The sequence below is a fragment of the Egretta garzetta genome, unplaced genomic scaffold (genome assembly GCF_000687185.1).
Source record: "Egretta garzetta isolate BGI_Z169 unplaced genomic scaffold, ASM68718v1 scaffold241, whole genome shotgun sequence".
Taxonomy (NCBI): domain Eukaryota; kingdom Metazoa; phylum Chordata; class Aves; order Pelecaniformes; family Ardeidae; genus Egretta; species Egretta garzetta.
The window spans coordinates 1,182,212-1,198,934 of NW_009258675.1; the positions used below are offsets into that span (position 1 = coordinate 1,182,212).

The window sequence follows — 16,723 nt, forward strand, 5'->3', positions numbered from 1 at the left end:
TACGGGGTGAAACCTCGGGCGGCTGAGGTGGGCCGGGGCTCGGCCCCGCGCTTCGTGCGCGCTCGTGAAGCGGTGCGTTCTTGGTAACCTCCTTCCAACAAGTCGCAGCCGCTTCTCATTTCTCTTTACGTGAAAAAAGCCAGGGATTACTGTTAGGAAAAGGTGTTTCACTCCTGTTCTATTTTTTTTCACTATTTTGGGGTTGTTTGCTTTCTTTTTTTTTTGGTTTTTTTTTTTTTTTAGCACCCCATCTCTACTTCCAAGCACCCTCCAGCAGCCAGCGAGGACTCTCACTTACTGTAGCTTGCGGAATGGAAAGAGGAAAAGCGTGAAGGCCGTCGTCAGTCGGTTTCTCCGGCTGCACAATGGCCTTTGGGTTAGGAGAAAGGTAAGACTTTTTTTTTTTTTTTTTCTCTGTAATAAAAGCATGTTTACGGTCAGTGGGCTAATTGTTCCCCTTCCATTAGAGAGGGCAGCAGCTAGCGTGGAAGTTAAAAAACCACCAGAGATTCCTCTCCTTCCTGGAAGTGGGGAATTCGTCCTGCTTTGTTTATCAGTATCGCTGTGTATGTGTATTTATAGCAACCCACTTAAACATCTTCTGTGTCTTTTCCTCTGACAGGCTGGTTATAAGAAGAAGCTGTGGAAGAAGTCAGCCGCTCAGAGGAAGCGTTTGAGAGAGCTGACGTTGTGCAATAGAACGCAATGCAAGCTCCTCGATAAAATGACCACTTCTTTCTGGAAGAGAAGAAATTGGTATGTTGATGATCCCTACCAGAAGTACCACGATCGCACGAATCTTCGCGTGTAGAAATCTTGGCGTCATTTTTGCATTTCTCTAGGAAAGAGGTGGCAGTACTTACGGTCTTAATTTTAGAACATAAATCTGTAATACCTGTTACTTTTCTAAATAAACATGCCTGTCATCTGCTCAGAATTGTGGCTGTCAATGTGCAAAATAAAGGAATATTCAAGGTAATCTTGAGCTGCAATTTGTATTTTACTTGGCAGAGATCAAGCTGGTCACCGACAGGTTCTGACATCTGATGTTTCCTGTGGCTGTGTGTAACGTGGATGAATACAGTCTAAACATCACCAAAAGTGAATAATCTTAAAATTTTTGAGAGACAGGTTTAAATAACCCCGGGATATATTTTGCTGTGTCCGTAGTTGTTGGTAGCTCACTGAATGGGGTCTCCTTGGGGAAGGGAACAAAGGAGAGCAGGGTCTCTTTCGGTGGTTTTGCCTGTCGCAGTACCAGATAAACTGTTGCCATATCTCTGTGCTAGAGAGCATAGGAAAAAAGCTTGTTTCATGGCTACATACAGTTTTTATAATTGATTTTAAAATGTATCAGCAGCCAAATTTCATTACAGGACTCAGTTTGCATCCTGTGTTGGTTTTTGAGTGGTAGAGTATATTCTCTGGGTCCTAGGCTACACCCTCAAGCAGTCCATTCTGAGTATTTTCTTGGTTTTATTCTTTCTTTCAAGCCTCGTTACACCTCGCGCTGTGTATCTCTGATCACGTGTGTACATGGAACAAACCCAAGCGTTAATTACCGGGTCCTTTCGGAGCGTAGAATGCAACTCACCCCTTCCGCTAAGGGCTTGGTCGGAGTTTTTTCCTACAAAGCTGATGCTCCAGCAAGTGTGTGAAAAGCAGTTGTTTCTAGCAGTAGCTTGGAAAAGTTCACTAATCATTTAACCCGTTATTAAGCAGCTAGTCCCTAGTTATCAGCTCCGGAGCTACCTGTATAGCAAGAGAGGGTTTGCTGTGCAAGGCTGTAGCGTTTCAATGAACTCACTGCTTACTCAGAGTGTTCAGTAGCTGTATTTTTTTTTTTCCAGTTCATAATACAGAAAGAAGTTCTGAAGGACATGCAGCACTTAGTGAATACATCTATATACAGTCAGCCAGAATTGAGAGAAAAATAATACAGCGATCAAAGTAATTATTCTGGCCTGCCAGATACATTGAACAGACTAAAGATGTTTTCTTCCTTTTTTTTTTTTTTTCTTTTTTTTTTTAAAGAAAAGATTTAAGACTTTATTCAAGATGTATATCGAGCAGTATAACAAAACCAGCAAAACAACCACCTTTGGAATATTGTAATGGCTGTCCTTGTGAGGCATTAAGTGTACCATTTCATCACAGATCTTTTCTACCGATCACAGGAAAGAAATCACATGAAGGGCACAATTATGATCCTTAAATAGTTTGTCTAAACGCGAGTCCCAGTGTAGTGTTCTCTGCTATTTCGACTATGGTGCTAGATGCAGAACAGGTACCAGAAACAAACAGCAAAAAGGAGACGGTGATTAACGAGCGTTCGGTCACACGTACGAGGGTTTCATCACTGCGTGGGAACGTTTCGGAGAACAGTCGGAGGCAGCAGGTTGTTTACGTGAGGTGAGGGAGCATCGTGTCTCTCCAAGCAGCTTTCTCCCTCTCTTTAGGAATAAACAACCCGATGCTCCTTTCCTCCCGTGCTGGGTTTGCATTTACACAATTTAGATCAGCGTGGGATTAATTCCGAGGCGACAGTGATGCACGCGAAGTCTGTCTGGTCTATATTTGATGTGATCCCGATTCAGCGATCGGCGAGCGCTGTAACTGCGCTGATGCTGGCCCCTACGGCAAGAAAGGAGGCGTGGAGGACTGCACTCACCTGCTCAAGCTGCTTCTCTTCATAATTGAGGTGAATTTATGGCAAATGGGTGAGATAATTCATGGGGCCATTTTCCATGGATCATCTTCGGTGGCGGTTTCCTTCCCTCAGCCTCAATTCTGCTTGCTTAAAATAACGCATGTTCCACTTGAGCCTCGTGCCGGTTAACGGCTGTATTTTTTAGGGCTGGTGTGTTCCTTTTGGGGTTACGCTACGCTCTCCAGGCCTCTCTGAGAAACCAGGAGGTGCTGGCCCACCTTACAGGATTGATGGTAGAGGCCAGCTGCCTGAAAGGCCCCTACAGCCAGGCTTTGCTTACTTTTTAGACTATTTTAAACCTTCAGCTGAAAGACTGCTTGCTTTTAGGAGTGATCTGCGAGCGGTTAGCCGCCCTTGCGCCCTCAGAGCTCCGCACTGGGAGGAAGCTGGGACTTGCTCCCCATCAGCACACGCTTGAGGAGCCACCATCCATCCATGCCTCCTCTCTCTCCTCAAGTCCTGCAAACTCCAGTTTGCCGGGAGGTGTCAGCATCAGCGCAGAAAGGCGACTCGCCCAGTCTTGTTCCTTGGCAGAGATTCAAGAGAAAAATGGCAACAAAAGACTTGGTGCCCGGTGTTTATTCTGAACGAACGCACGTAGCCAAAGAGTGAAGTGACGGAGCTGGGGCAACACCCGTAAACAACCTGTGGGTGGAAGATGAGGAATCGAAAGCAAATGACCCTTCTCTTCCATATACAGAACACTACAGTGCCAAGTGTACGTGGTTAGGGGTTCACATTTCTTGTCTATACACAAATATACAGCTCAGTTGACAAATTAATACATTTTTGCCAGAGATATGAAAAGGTTTATTTTTATCATTTATACAGTGAATGTTTTGAGAGATATAAGGCAACTCCCTTGTCAGCAATTTCACCTCAGCACTTACGAAATGCTAAACAGTCAAGTTTACAGTAAAACAGCAGATTAGACGCACATTTAATAATTTCAGTGAGAATCAATGTTCATACAGCGTGTCTGAGAATAGAATTTGTCGGATGCTATGTAGCTCTATGTTGTTGGGGTTTTTTGGCATAACTGAGTGCAAACTTGTCAGCTGCTTTTGTATCTTGTGGCAGCCCATTGCAGAGCAGGGAAACATAGCTTGCTTGCAACAGGATTTTATTTTCTGCTAACACTGCAGGCAGTTTTTAATGTTTGCCAAAAGAAATCAAATAAACTCTAAAGCTGGCTTAAAAATAAAACACAGAAGCTTAGCTCCTCAAAGCTTTTGCTGAGTATCTTCCAAGGACTGACTCTTCAGTAACTGCTATTTAGGCAGGTTTGTTGGGTTTTTTTCAATTTACTTTCTGAAGACTTTTTCCTTCCTACCCATTGCAAAATATGATTGAACTAGCACATGTAAAGGAAATAAAATTCTCAGGTAATGAGGCCAAGTATTGTGGCAGACACAGGAAATACCTGCTTGCTTTTTCCACTTCCTAGCCAGGTCAGATAAACATTTCTGTGTGCGCATAATTTATTTCTCTCTTCCCCACATACGTAGGAAGCTCTGTGGGAGACCTCAGGGATCCATCAGACAGGGACAGCTGGGATATTGATGCATACCCGGCAGAGAAAAGGTTTCAAAGGCTGCTTCAGATTTATCTCAGAGCCTGATACACTCCAGCCGGCTATTGGCATCCTGGACTGCTGCACCCGAACTAGATTAACAGCCCATGTTCTGACCCCTTAGTGATGGCACGTTCTACGTAATGCTAAATGTTTTTCTAGTCTATGTGACGGGTCCAAGAGCAAACACAAAGGGCCACGTAGTAATTAACTTATGTGTGAATTGCACATGCTCAACACTTACAAGAGACACCAACTCGAAGCACAAATACACAAACCCTACCACGTCTTCCTCATCTTTTATATTTCTCATTTATATATGGATACAAATACACCACTCCATCTGGTTCTTGTGGTTCTAGCCAAACTCCACGCTACAGGCGAAACTCCAGGCTTCGAAAAGCAGCTCAGACCCAGCGCCCTGCGCTGCTCGTGCAAGTAAAACAGCAGCACCTCGCCAGGAAAGCAGAGCGCTGGGACCGACACTGTTGCAGGCAGGGGAGAAAGGTGAGCTTCCCCTGGGAAGTGCGTCACTAAAGTGATTCTAACTTCCGTCACTGCAGCTAGTACAAGCCTGGCTTGCTCACGCTTTGAAACTGGCAGTAGAACATTTGCCACAAGCGATACGATCTCGTTCTCCTAGCCGCCATCGCTTTCCATGGAATACTCTTCTGGCTCAGGCTGACCAAAATTAAGACTCCCCCTTCATTACGTCATTGAAACCATTTATTTTCTCTTGCACATCTCTTCCTCGTCCTCTGTAAGTGGTTCTGTCTCTATGGTTTTTAGCACAATGATTTTCTCAGAATACAGGTGATTTACTTGCAGGAAGAGGAACAGAGTCACAGCTCAGCTTTCGCTAATGAATCTTGGACATTTCATACAGTCAAAGTACTTTGACATTTGTTCCATCATTCACAGCCTTGAGGAGGAAGGGAGGAAAGAGAAATCCATGGCTTCTGCAAATCCACTTCATTAATGATAAAGCCATAAATAAATACACTGTCAAAGTATCATCATGAGCAACTGATTATTTTTGTTTCCGCTGTGCATTCACAGAGCTAGAGCTATGCAGACGCAAATGAGAATTGTCAATGTACAGCCTTACAGGGTTCGCGTGAGTGGGCGTACACTCTGCAAACGAAACAGGGACTCTTAACCCGCAGGTGTCTGCCAGACTGTCCTATCCACGTCACGGACAAACGCGACAAGCGTGTAACAGAAGGATACAGAGAGAGGAGAGAGAAAGGCCATGTCTACACTGCTGTACATCAAAGCACATCCATCCCACTGCTGTTTCCTACATTATGAACGAGTAGCTCTTTAAGGCAGAAGAGAGACATTCTGTGGATCTTGGTGCTATTGGCTCATTGCACTCACATTGTTTCAGTGGCAGAGGATGAGGTACTTTTCTTCCTGAAGCGAGGCCTAAGGGTCCTAGGCGGTGCCTGCAGAAAAGCAAGAGAAAATTTCAGTGGCGTAATAGGAAACGGTTTTTCTTTCCTTAAAACTCACCCATCTTTGTGGCACCTCTGTGACAATGATCCCGTTCCAGGCATGAAGTAATGGAGAAGCACATCTTGGCCCTGAAGATCATTAATGAATGACCAGCTGCAGACTAACCTTTAAGAAACCTGTTGTAGTCCTTTACCCAGGTTACACCAACACCTTCCCCTCTGGCGCTTGGTTAGAGGTGTGGCTAAAGATGGCTAGTAACAGAACAGTCAAAGAAGCCAGGACAAACTGGTGCCATTTACAACAGTTCTTGGATCAAGAGAGCAAACTTGTAGGAAAAAGTCATCTCTGGTGTCTCCCAGCCCACCCTGCACTGTCCAACCCAGCCACGGCCCTTCTGAGGGGACATCTCATTGGGGAATTACAAAGCCAAATGGGTCCCCAAGGTGAAACACACTGGGCCCGTAATTCTCACAAGGCAGAGCTCTTATAAAAGATCAGCCGCTCGCTTGGGAGACAGGCCAGACACAATCCATTGAAATTATTTCAGAAGCCAGCTATTGCAATTTTGCTTTGCAGTCAGCTGGTGGAGAGAGCTTTAAAAAGGAGCCCTGAATGCCCAGGAGGAGCCAGACCAGCTCTATGAAATTGGTTTACTGTGATTAACCCCGCTCTCCAGACTGAGACAGAAATTAGTTAGAGTAGCAAACAAACAAACAAAAAAACCCAAACCAAACCTATGCAGTGCATAATTCTCCCAGAGGAGCTTTGGCATAGCATTGTATACTGTGAGCTTCACAAAAAGAAATGGTTTGCAGATGTTGCGGAGGAGCCCAAATTTTCAGTGTGGAGGCCTGTCATCACATCATGTAACACTGCAAGGCCTGGTAAGCTCTTCTATTCCATTTACATAAATATCCAAAGCTTTATTTTCTTTAATAGCATCAACTTGTAAGACTATGACAGGGTCTTACCATTCATAAATCAGGACTTTGTCATTACTATTTTATAGGACTTTGCGACCCAAGATCATGCTGCATTTCCACATTCCTGTGATGCAGCAGGGTTATAAATATTCATACGGATAAGGAACTGCAGCGCAGCAAGGTTTTGTTTAGACTCCATCTCTTCCAGCTTGCCCATAAACCAAGGTAGTTTTTCTCAGAGGTGGGATTAATCCAACACCCCATACCATCTTCCAAGCCTGAAATTTGACCCCAAGTCTTCACTGTGAATCCCCAAAAGCACAACAGAGCTGGATGGGATGGCTGCATCCCGAAAGGCACAGCTGGAGGAGAAAAGCTGAGGAAGAAAGCTGCTGTGTATGGCAGGCAGGGATCCCACACCACCCCAGACTCCATAGCTGCTGGCTCAGAGTCGCTATCTGTAAACCAGGAGCTCGGGGCCACAGCCTGACAACTACAGCAGTACCTCCTGCAGCCTGAGAGAAGGCTGCTCTTTGGGAAGCCAGGAGGCTCTTAAAGCAAAGCAGCCATTAACTGCACAGTAAAGACTCTTGAATTGGGAATGAATTGCTCTGCCTCCTCTGGGAGGCCACTTGAGAGCTCTGAGAGTAGCTACAGAGGCTGCACCTTTCCACAGTAAGAACAGAGCAGCCCAGCTTTTGGTGAGATCCCCCCAGAGGTAGGATGACCCACCACAAGGTCACACAACTGCTTACCAAACCACACTGCTCCAGCTCCCTCACACCAAGCCAAGGGGTGGGTGGAACAAACCCAGCTTCCCTATGGTGGAGATCTCCCCACTCGGATCTGAGAGCTGCTGGCTGTGGCTCTATCCCCCCAGCCCAGATCTGGAAGGAGTCTTTGCCTACAGCATCTCCCATGGAAGTTTTATTTCCTCCACAACAAAATGTTGCTAGAATTGCTTTTGGCAAACTGCAGTGCGAGATTTGCGTCTCCTTTACTTGTTTTGTTTCCATAAAGCACCTTAAAGCATACTTGCTAACACAGTGCCTGATTCAAAAACCTATCGAAGTCATGAAGGAAGAACTGCCACTGGTTTCGGTGGGGTTTGGCTAGGTGCGAACTCAAGCGAGAGGGACTGGGCTCTGAGCGCCAAACTTCTCTTGAACTGTGAGTGCTCTTGCTCTGAGTGCTGGCTGTTTTCACCATAACTACCCTGCCTTGGGGGAGGAGATTGTTAATTTCCTCTACAGACATGAAAAATCAGCTAGCAGTTGGTATCCAAATCCTCCCACCCAAATACCTCCACGTTAGCACATGGTTTAGAGCTAGATACCAGTTTTGCAATTCAGATCCAACTCTGAAGCCCTGTATAACTATTATCTCCACAGGCACTAATTCAGCCTTCTTTCAGGAAACCCACACATGCAGAAAAGTGAGCGAACCCATAGCAAGACCCACCCCTGAAAGACCAAAAATGTATTATTTGGACTCAGTGTTTTTAGACCAAAGAGAGATGTTCATTCAGTTGAAGATTCAAGGAATGTCATAGAAGGAGGAGCCTTGACAATATGGAAGTACCTCAAGGGGTTGATCCTTCTTTTTGGGCCTTTTGTTCATGGATGCACAATCCAATGAATCATTCTCTTCATCATCTGAGAACACAGACCCTTTTGTTTCACAGTTTGCCTCAGGTGGCTTTTCATACTTATTGTCCACACCTATTTAACATGGCCATTTACAGTCTAAACATGAAGACAAAGGATGAGGAAATCAGTGATGGTTTGATTCACGCTCTGCCAAATGCCACATCACTGCAAAGCCATGCATCTTCCAGGGATTAATAGACAGAAGGTTCACACATCACACTATAGTAACAGCAGCTGTGGGGTTAGAAATCAAAAGGCTCTTGTTTATGAAGCCATTATAAACTCTATTTGGATTATTTTACATAGAATTGAGACTAAATTCACAGCCCCTGATGTTCTGGAGGTTGACTCTAGAAAGAGATATTTTTTTTGTTTGGTTCAGGGATAAATAAAATAGCTGGTTTCTTGAATCACTGATTTCATCCATAGTTCCTGCATCTACTGCTTCCAGAAGGAGTGCCCTCTGGAAGACACCAAATGAGTGGACAGTACAGAGCTGCCTGGGATGCAGAAATACGAAGTACAGCCACAATAATTGACTTGAAACTGAGAAAGGTCAAGCCAGGATAAATAAAATAGCTGATTTCTTGAATCACTGATTTCATCCATAGTTCCTGCATCTACTGCTTCCAGAAGGAGTGCCCTCTGGAAGACACCAAATGAGTGGACAGTACAGAGCTGCCTGGGATGCAGAAATACGAAGTACAGCCACAATAATTGACTTGAAACTGAGAAAGGTCAAGCCAAGCACCCAGTCTGAGAACCACTGAAGTTAACCAAAAGCTTCAACAGGCATTGAATGGACCCTCAGCAAGTGGGTGTGTTGATGCAAGACCAGAGCAGGGAAAAGTCTTTCTTCTGTCTCTCTGGAGTAAATCTTAATGGAACATTAACTCCACTGATGGATCTGAAGGCAGATTATGGCCCTGTGGCTACAAACCCCTAATGCCTGCTTGGTGGTTCTTAACTTTGTAACTTAATGGCATGATCTTTGTAGGACTGGTCATGTTGCACAACACAATCCATTTGCTGCTTTAAATCCAGACAGTGAAGCAAAATGGGGCCAGTTCAAAGCTAGAGGTACAGCGAAGGACACCCAGAGTGACCAAGCTTTCTGCATCTCCACAGACAGTTTCTTATCAGCAGGGCTGGAGCTTGCTTCGTTTCACGGATAGTTAGGCTTTTTTCATTCTGAAACATGTAAGGAGTGGAAGTGTTTGCTGTGTAGATGGCATTAACCACAACTACTGGCCCTGTGCTTAGACTGTTGTACAAATGTATACAGAAGTAACGCTTTGTGCTTCTTGTCTCAGCCTGACTGGCTGAGACTCTGCTGGACCAAAGAGTAAAACCCAAAGACTAAAAAGGATTCTTAAATGTCTAATACTTACTAATCCATTCAGATCCTTAAAGCACGAAAGAACTGAATTCATCAACAGCTTTCAGTTGGGTAACAGAGAGACAAAGTGGAAGTGATTTGGCTACAGCAACACCACAAGTCACGAGTAGGTCACTGGGGCTGGTCACTCCAGGGCCAAATTCAAGTTGGAAGCTGAAGGCTCAGCCCCTGCGCTCAGCCCACAGGATGCGGCCACTGCTGGAGAGAGCGGTGCACACCATCCTCTGGCCACTGACCCTGTGCTTCTACCCCTTTATCACCATTTGGATGGGCAGGCTGGAAGACACCAGGTTTCCAGGAAGAGCCGGAAGCCAACTTTTTCCCAGCTGTACTGAAAATGCTGATAGTCACATTGCAGAGAGGCCCAGGATAATGCTGAATTGTTTTTTTTTATATATATGACTGGTGTTAAGGCTACACTGTGGGGAGAATTAAATGTTCTCTAGATCACATGGCAAATCAGTCCAGGAACATCTTATCTTAATTACTGTTTTCTCCTTCCATTGGGGAAGTGAGGTATTCAGGAGGAGCCTAGCACAGGTCACCTTGTATGTGGGAGTTGGTCCTTGCGCCTCTCTAAGTCAATGAAAAATGCATCAAGTTTGGTTTTAATGCTGTTTGTTCAGAGCTTGAGCAAAGCCTGAACCAAATGTGCCCAAATATGCAGCCTGGAGGCCAAGTACTGCCCCCAACACCAATTCATATGACTGCTCCCAGCTGCCCTCTTCCCCAGCAGTCCCTCAGATGTGGACTGCAGGTTGGCCCAAGAACACCCCCCTGGCATGTACTGCTGCGAGGAGACAATGGCTTTGCCCAGGAAAAAGAGGACTTCAAAGGGGACAGGACAGAGGGACGTTGGGAGAACCAGAATTAGAGCATTCAGTGACCAGACTGTGGAGACGCTGGCTGCTGAAGCAGAGAGCGTACAGGGTTAGGCAAATGTGCCCTGCTCCTTCTCTGACAGCCAGCCGCTCCGCTGCAAAAGGAGGCAGAAGGAATTGTCAGCCCTGATAACGCTCCCGGGAATCCCGTGCTTTTCTAGTGTATGTTGCTTTTCCAATATTATTCTCTCTCTTGAACTGGGTGCTGGGCAAAAAAGATATCCAGGCAGCTCTGCCACCTGCATGGCCCATCTCCATGAGAGGCTCAGCAGAGGCACAGACTCCTGCAGGCTCATCCGTTCTCCCCATCAGCCTGAACATCGTATCCATGACCTGGAGCTGCTTCCGTGAAGATCAAGAGGAGAGCTCAGCCTCCAAGCTGGCACATACTGCTTTGACCCCCACAGCAGAGAGGTCTGTCGAATCCACTGGAAGCTGGGCTGAGGCCCTCTTCTTCCCCTGCTCCATCTTACTGTGAATGAGGCACTGAAAACCAGCCAGATGAGAACCAGTTTTGCTTCAGCCTCACTGAACTGGAAAAAGCAAGAAGTGGGTCTATCCCAGGCCTTTCCACTACATTTCTGACCATTGATGGGAGCAGATCTTGAATACACAGGGCCCTTTTTTTAAGACCTGGAGCGAGAAGGGAGGATTCCCTGCCCATCCTGCCTCGGGAAGGACATCTGTGTTGTGGGCAATCCCAACCTTGTATTGATCTGGGGTGCCAGACTTTGTCCCACGTTTTTGGAAGCATTACTCTCTTGTGGCACTCAAGGCAACTCATCTTGGAAGGGCTGCTGCCACATGAATGCCAACTCTGAAGTTGTTGGGTTTTTGTGAATAAAGTGATGACAGGATAAAAAACCTAATTTGCTACACCAAGAGAGTAAGTCATCTGCAGGAGAAAATGTAAAGCAGGGAATTAACCGGAATAATAAGCACACATGTAAGGAATTAGTAAGAAAGGAGATGGAGGCTTAAAGGGAATGTGGATGGGTTCTGAGACATCAAGGTTTGTTTCTAGAGAAGGTGAAGACTGAGGAGCAAAACATGTTGTCAGGGCTGGCACAGGCTTCTCGAGGACAGCACTTGGCCTCGGGTGACCTCCTGTGTGTTTCTAAGAGCCGTCTTTAGGATCTCAGGCTGCAGGGCCTCAGCCCAGTATCAGATGACTCCAAAGTGGCAGAGCCAGCAGCTTGTGCTGCTCCAGGGAAGCAGCTGACAGCCCCAGGGACGAAGTCCCAGCCAAGAGGCGCATGGACTGTCCGCCAGACATCTCCCCTGGCTCTCTTGTCTTTGGGAGACTCTCACTCCCCATCTCAGAGCAGGCTGTGTTTTGGGTGTCTCCACCTCTTACATTTACGGCTCCACACCTTTGCATGGAGGGGCACAATTGGTGCAGAAATGGGAAATCAGTTGGTGTGCCACAGCTGAAGCTGTTGCTGCCTCTTGCCTTTTCAATATCCAGACCAGACTAGACTCCTCTCTTCACTAAGGCATGACAGAATTTTGACTGTAAACAGCCTAAGGAAAGGGACCCCTTAATTCCAGTTCCTGCCATCCTATCCTAATTCCTTCAAAGGGAACTGATAGAACCAACACAAAGTGTGGGAAAGCCCTGAAGCTGCGCGTATTCCAAGTTAAAGTAGGCAAGGTTGGGATCTAAGCTATTAAATGCAGCACAGGGAACAACCCAGCATGGACAAGGGAATGCAGGGCCAGATCACTGTCATCTTTAATCTCTGTGATTCTACATGGGCTAAAAAAATCTCACTTGGAAAACTCTACAGCAACAAATGGGATTCGGTAGCAGGCTGTTTTTTCAGCATTTGCTTTGATTCAGGCTCTGATCTATGCTGCTGCTTAAATCCAGAGTAACTCCTATGGATTTTCATGAGCACAACAGAAGTCAGGGCCTGGCCCACTCCAATTACAGAGGAGCAAAGGACTTTAAAGCAAAGGACTTTTCTAGCTGATCCAGATCCTCTGAAAAATTTGGACACTTAAATGTAGTTACAGTGGGAATCAGGCACCCCAATACCTTTGAGAGAAGCTGGACCCCCCTTATTTTCCCAGGCAATACTTCTTTCTCCTGTCACTGTAATTCTTCAGGAGCAATGGGGAAAACCACAGTCACAGACTACACAAACCAGGAGCAAGGTATTGTATTACTGTAATGGAAGATAAGGTCACTCCAGAGCTAAGCCATTCCCAGGAATAATTCATATAAGGAGGTTTGCACACCACTTTAGTAAGAGCAAGAGAGCAGGTATTTATTATACGATGGCGATCAGCTTCTTTTCCCTGCAACAAAGATAAATTTGCCATCATTTCCAAAAGACATTGACCCAAGTGATGTACTTCCCCAACCATTTTCATTGCCAAACCAAGAAGTTAGGAGCAGCCAACTCCACCAGCACACACTGCCCAAGCCACAAAACAGAGGCAGGCATCCTTTCCAAAGCTGAAGTCAAGTGCAACCAAAGCAAACAAGTCTAATCACATCAACAAAGTCATCCGTTAATGAAAACACATCCCACAAATGATTAAGTTATTAAGTGCTAGTCTATTCCAAACACCTCAGAAGAAAACTCATGCAATCTGTAACACTTACATCAGAGTCCCATAATATTTACATAGAGAAAAGGAAAGAATAAACTGTTAGGAAAAAATATTTGGGTGTAGAGGGGGAAGGAACATTGTTTTAGAGCACAGAAATCTTCATCTTCACTTTCACAGTATCTGTGGTTTGACTGGAGTTTATTAAAAACAATGAATGCTTTAACTTTCTGTTGCTAAAATGCAAATGTACTTAAAGAACCTACTGATTTTCTATGAAGATTTTTCCTTCTCTGAAATAACCAAAATAACTATGAAAGTATTTTTAAATACCCAGACAAAATCCCAAATTGCCATTCACAGGTAGTGTTGCAAAGTGATTGTCCTGGTTTCAGCTGGGACAGAGTTAATTTTCTTCCTAGTAGCTGGCATAGTGCTGTGTTTTGGATTTAGTGCTAGGAGAATGCTGATAACACCCTGATGGTTTAGTTGTTGCTGAGCAGGGCTTAACACCAGCCAAGAACTTTTCAGCTTCCCCTGCTCTGCCAGGGCACAAGGAGCTGGGAGGGGGCACAGCCAGGCCAGCTGACCCCAACTGACCCAAGGGCTATTCCAAACCATAGGATGTCATGCTCAGTATAGAAACTGGGGGGAGTTGGCTGGGGGGCAGCACTGCTTGGGGATGGGCTGGGCATTGGTTAGCAGGTGGTGAGCATTTACACTGGGCATCACTTGCTTTGTATATTCTTTTACCATTATTATTATCATCATTAACCTCTGCTGTTTTATTAAACTGTCTTTATCTCAACCCACAGATTTTACTTTTTTCCAATTCTCTCCCCATCCCACTGGGTGTGGTGTTCAGCTGCCTGACAGGTTAAAGCACAACAGTGATGCAAGTCATCCCGGGAAGTTTTAAGGAACAAAATGCCTACGGCAACAGAAAGTTGTTTGTTCTTTAAGCTCAATGAGAGAAAAGTTCAAAAAAAAGAATCTGTAAATCCCCAGCACAAGAGTTGGAAGGAAAACTGGCTAAGAAGAAAAATGAAACCACCTACACCATGCAATTGAATTCGTTCAGAGATATACGAACAGCCCCTTTGATGCAAAGTCAGTTAGTTTTTTAAGAGTACTTTTCACTGTAACAATCTCATGTGCAATTTGTAGCATACCACAAAGAAGGGGTTGGATACATATAATATACCAATAAGGTGATTTGTTTAAAACACAATTAAGTGAATTTCCCATTAAGGTCCTTGCTGAGCTGTACTGCTTGATTGTGTGTGATCTGTCACCTTGTCTTCAGAGCTACAACTGCATGTGGGAAGAGATCCAACATTAGTTTATCAAAAAACTCCAGGAGCTGGCTTTATGCTGCAACACCTTGTGGGTGGCTGACCGAACATGTTGGCTAGGCTGACTATCAGTCACTGCTGAGCTGTAGTTTTTAAGGTGACACATTACTGTATCAGTTGCCACTATGGAGCACAACCCTACAGTGCACACTCAAACAGTCCCGTTCCTCACTAATGTCCTTGCATGTTTCTTACATTGCCTAAGGCTTCTGATCACCTTTTTAGTACATGCAGCCACAACAGTTCTCCTGATATACAGCTGATTCTTCAATATCTGATATATATAGAGAGAGTATATTTATTCTCTGCAAGGATTAAAATTGTTCCTCCATTTCAACCATGCCACAGCACCTAAGAGACGTTAGTTGAGAGAATACCACCAAACATAGTATTTGTTACTTCTTAAATGCCAGTTCCAAGCAAGCTTGTTTAATGCATTTAAGCATTTACCAGGCACTGCCAAAAGACAAACAGATATCCCCGGAGACTTTCACTCTGCCCTTCCTGAAAGGGGAAAAAGAGCTTTTATGTAATTGTACCTTGTTCTTTAATGCTGCAGCCTGACTTTCCACAGGCCATGAACATAGAAGCCATAAATCAGAAAGTTGGGTAAAGGCCTGGAAGGAGTTTCGCCAGCAAAGGCCTGCCACTGAACAAAAGCAAGAAGAGCTGACACAGAAGCTGTCAAGAAGATGCGCTGGAGTATGTACAGTGGGACACGCTTATATTTAGTGAAGCTGCCCAGAGCAAAGGAGCATGAATGTCCTGAATTGTGTCAACGCTTTGTCATGTGAGGCCAGCTGGAGTGAGCCAACTGGGCAGGGAAGAGCTCTTCTGCAAAGCAAACAGCTTCAGCAGCAGAGGAGCTCATCGCCGCTGACAGTGATGGATCTGCTCCTCTACAGGGTGAGCTCACGCTGCACTCTGCCTGGCCTTCAGTCTCTGCATAAATGCGCACTTCGTGGCACCTGCAGACTATATACTCACGAAACCACCACGTTTTGGCCCATTTTTATCTTGTCCAGTGCTTCTCTCAGGGTATCATCTAGGGAGCAGGATGGGCACACTTTTGCTCCCACCACCCTGTGCTCTCCCCTGAGAGCTGTGGGGGTTTCTGTAAGTCAGCCAGCGAGAGAAATTGAGTTTCACCCGTAAGAGCATTTCACCTGCAACAGCTCCTGGCAAAAAGGCAGCATCCTGGCTCTAAACCAGCCTTTAATACTCCTGCTTGAGGTAAGGCTTGACTATCTGCCCACTTAGATTAAAAACCCTTTGGCAATGAGTACTGTTAATGATTGTACTCTGAAACTGGCCACACAAAAGTCTGCACCAAGGAAAGATGAGTGCCAATAGTTTAGGACAACTTAGTCCTAGCTAAACAAACTTAGCTTCTTTCTTCCCCCTGCTTTTTGTGGCATTGAGAAAACGCGTTCACATTACGTAGTCAGCTCTCCAAGCTACCAAAGCTGCACTTACAAAGGAGCATTTTAAACGGCAGGCCGTTGTCTGAGAGTGCATTAATGCATCTATTGCCTTGGAGACAGAGAAAGGGCAGCCTGTGGAGACAGAATGAACCCTCTATGAGATAGAGCCTCAGCATATCCCTATTGATATGGTCCAAGGGACTGGATTATGTCGGGGGGGGGGGGGGGGGAAGAGAAAACCAAGCCAATCCAAAAGACAGGGCATGCAATTTAAATGAGATCAACATGACTTTGGGCCCAATTTGTAAACATATTGGACTGATTACTGCTTTAGCATCATTAAGTGACTTTCCTAAGATTAAACTCATGACTATTAAGCACTTAAGGATTCAGTGATTCTTTTTATAAATAACACTTTGAAGTCAAATCCATAAAATCGGTTTAGGCTAAAATTAGAAGGGTGCTAATAAAATGCACTGTGGATCCAAGCGTTTCATGATTGCTTAAACAGACACCACCTTAACCAGGCTTCATTCTCCTGCACAGTGGCACACTCACCCCAAATAGGCTATCACAAAAAGCCAAAAAAGGACAACAGGGAGGGTGACAAACCAAATATGAGGGTTGGTTTGCCACCGATGCAATGTGCAAGGAGACAGTGTCAGGCTGGGATCACCATCCTCCAGAGATAAACGCTGCACAGGGCTACGTGGCACATCAGGTGCAAGGCAGTGGGACTGCACACCGTAGTACTGTGGAAGTGCCACGAGCCAGTGGCGATGGCTGCAGCAC

The 16,723-nt window shown here is 45.3% G+C and overlaps 2 protein-coding genes across 2 annotated transcripts in view; one reads left to right on the forward strand and one right to left on the reverse strand.

Annotated features, from left to right (window-relative positions):
* MRPL35 (mitochondrial ribosomal protein L35) overlaps positions 1–997 on the forward strand; it is a 3,163-nt gene extending 2,166 nt beyond the window's left edge. Inside the window, exons 3-4 of the mRNA XM_035888645.1 lie at positions 134–388; positions 623–997. Coding sequence (XP_035744538.1) covers positions 134–388; positions 623–811 — 444 coding nt within the window. The 3' untranslated portion in view covers positions 812–997. The remainder of the gene's footprint in view (positions 1–133; positions 389–622) is intronic.
* Positions 998–3,859: 2,862 nt separating this feature from the next.
* The window catches only part of REEP1 (receptor accessory protein 1), a 42,510-nt gene continuing 29,646 nt past the window's right edge, over positions 3,860–16,723 (reverse strand). Inside the window, exon 9 of the mRNA XM_035888646.1 lies at positions 3,860–5,731. Coding sequence (XP_035744539.1) covers positions 5,721–5,731 — 11 coding nt within the window. The 3' untranslated portion in view covers positions 3,860–5,720. The remainder of the gene's footprint in view (positions 5,732–16,723) is intronic.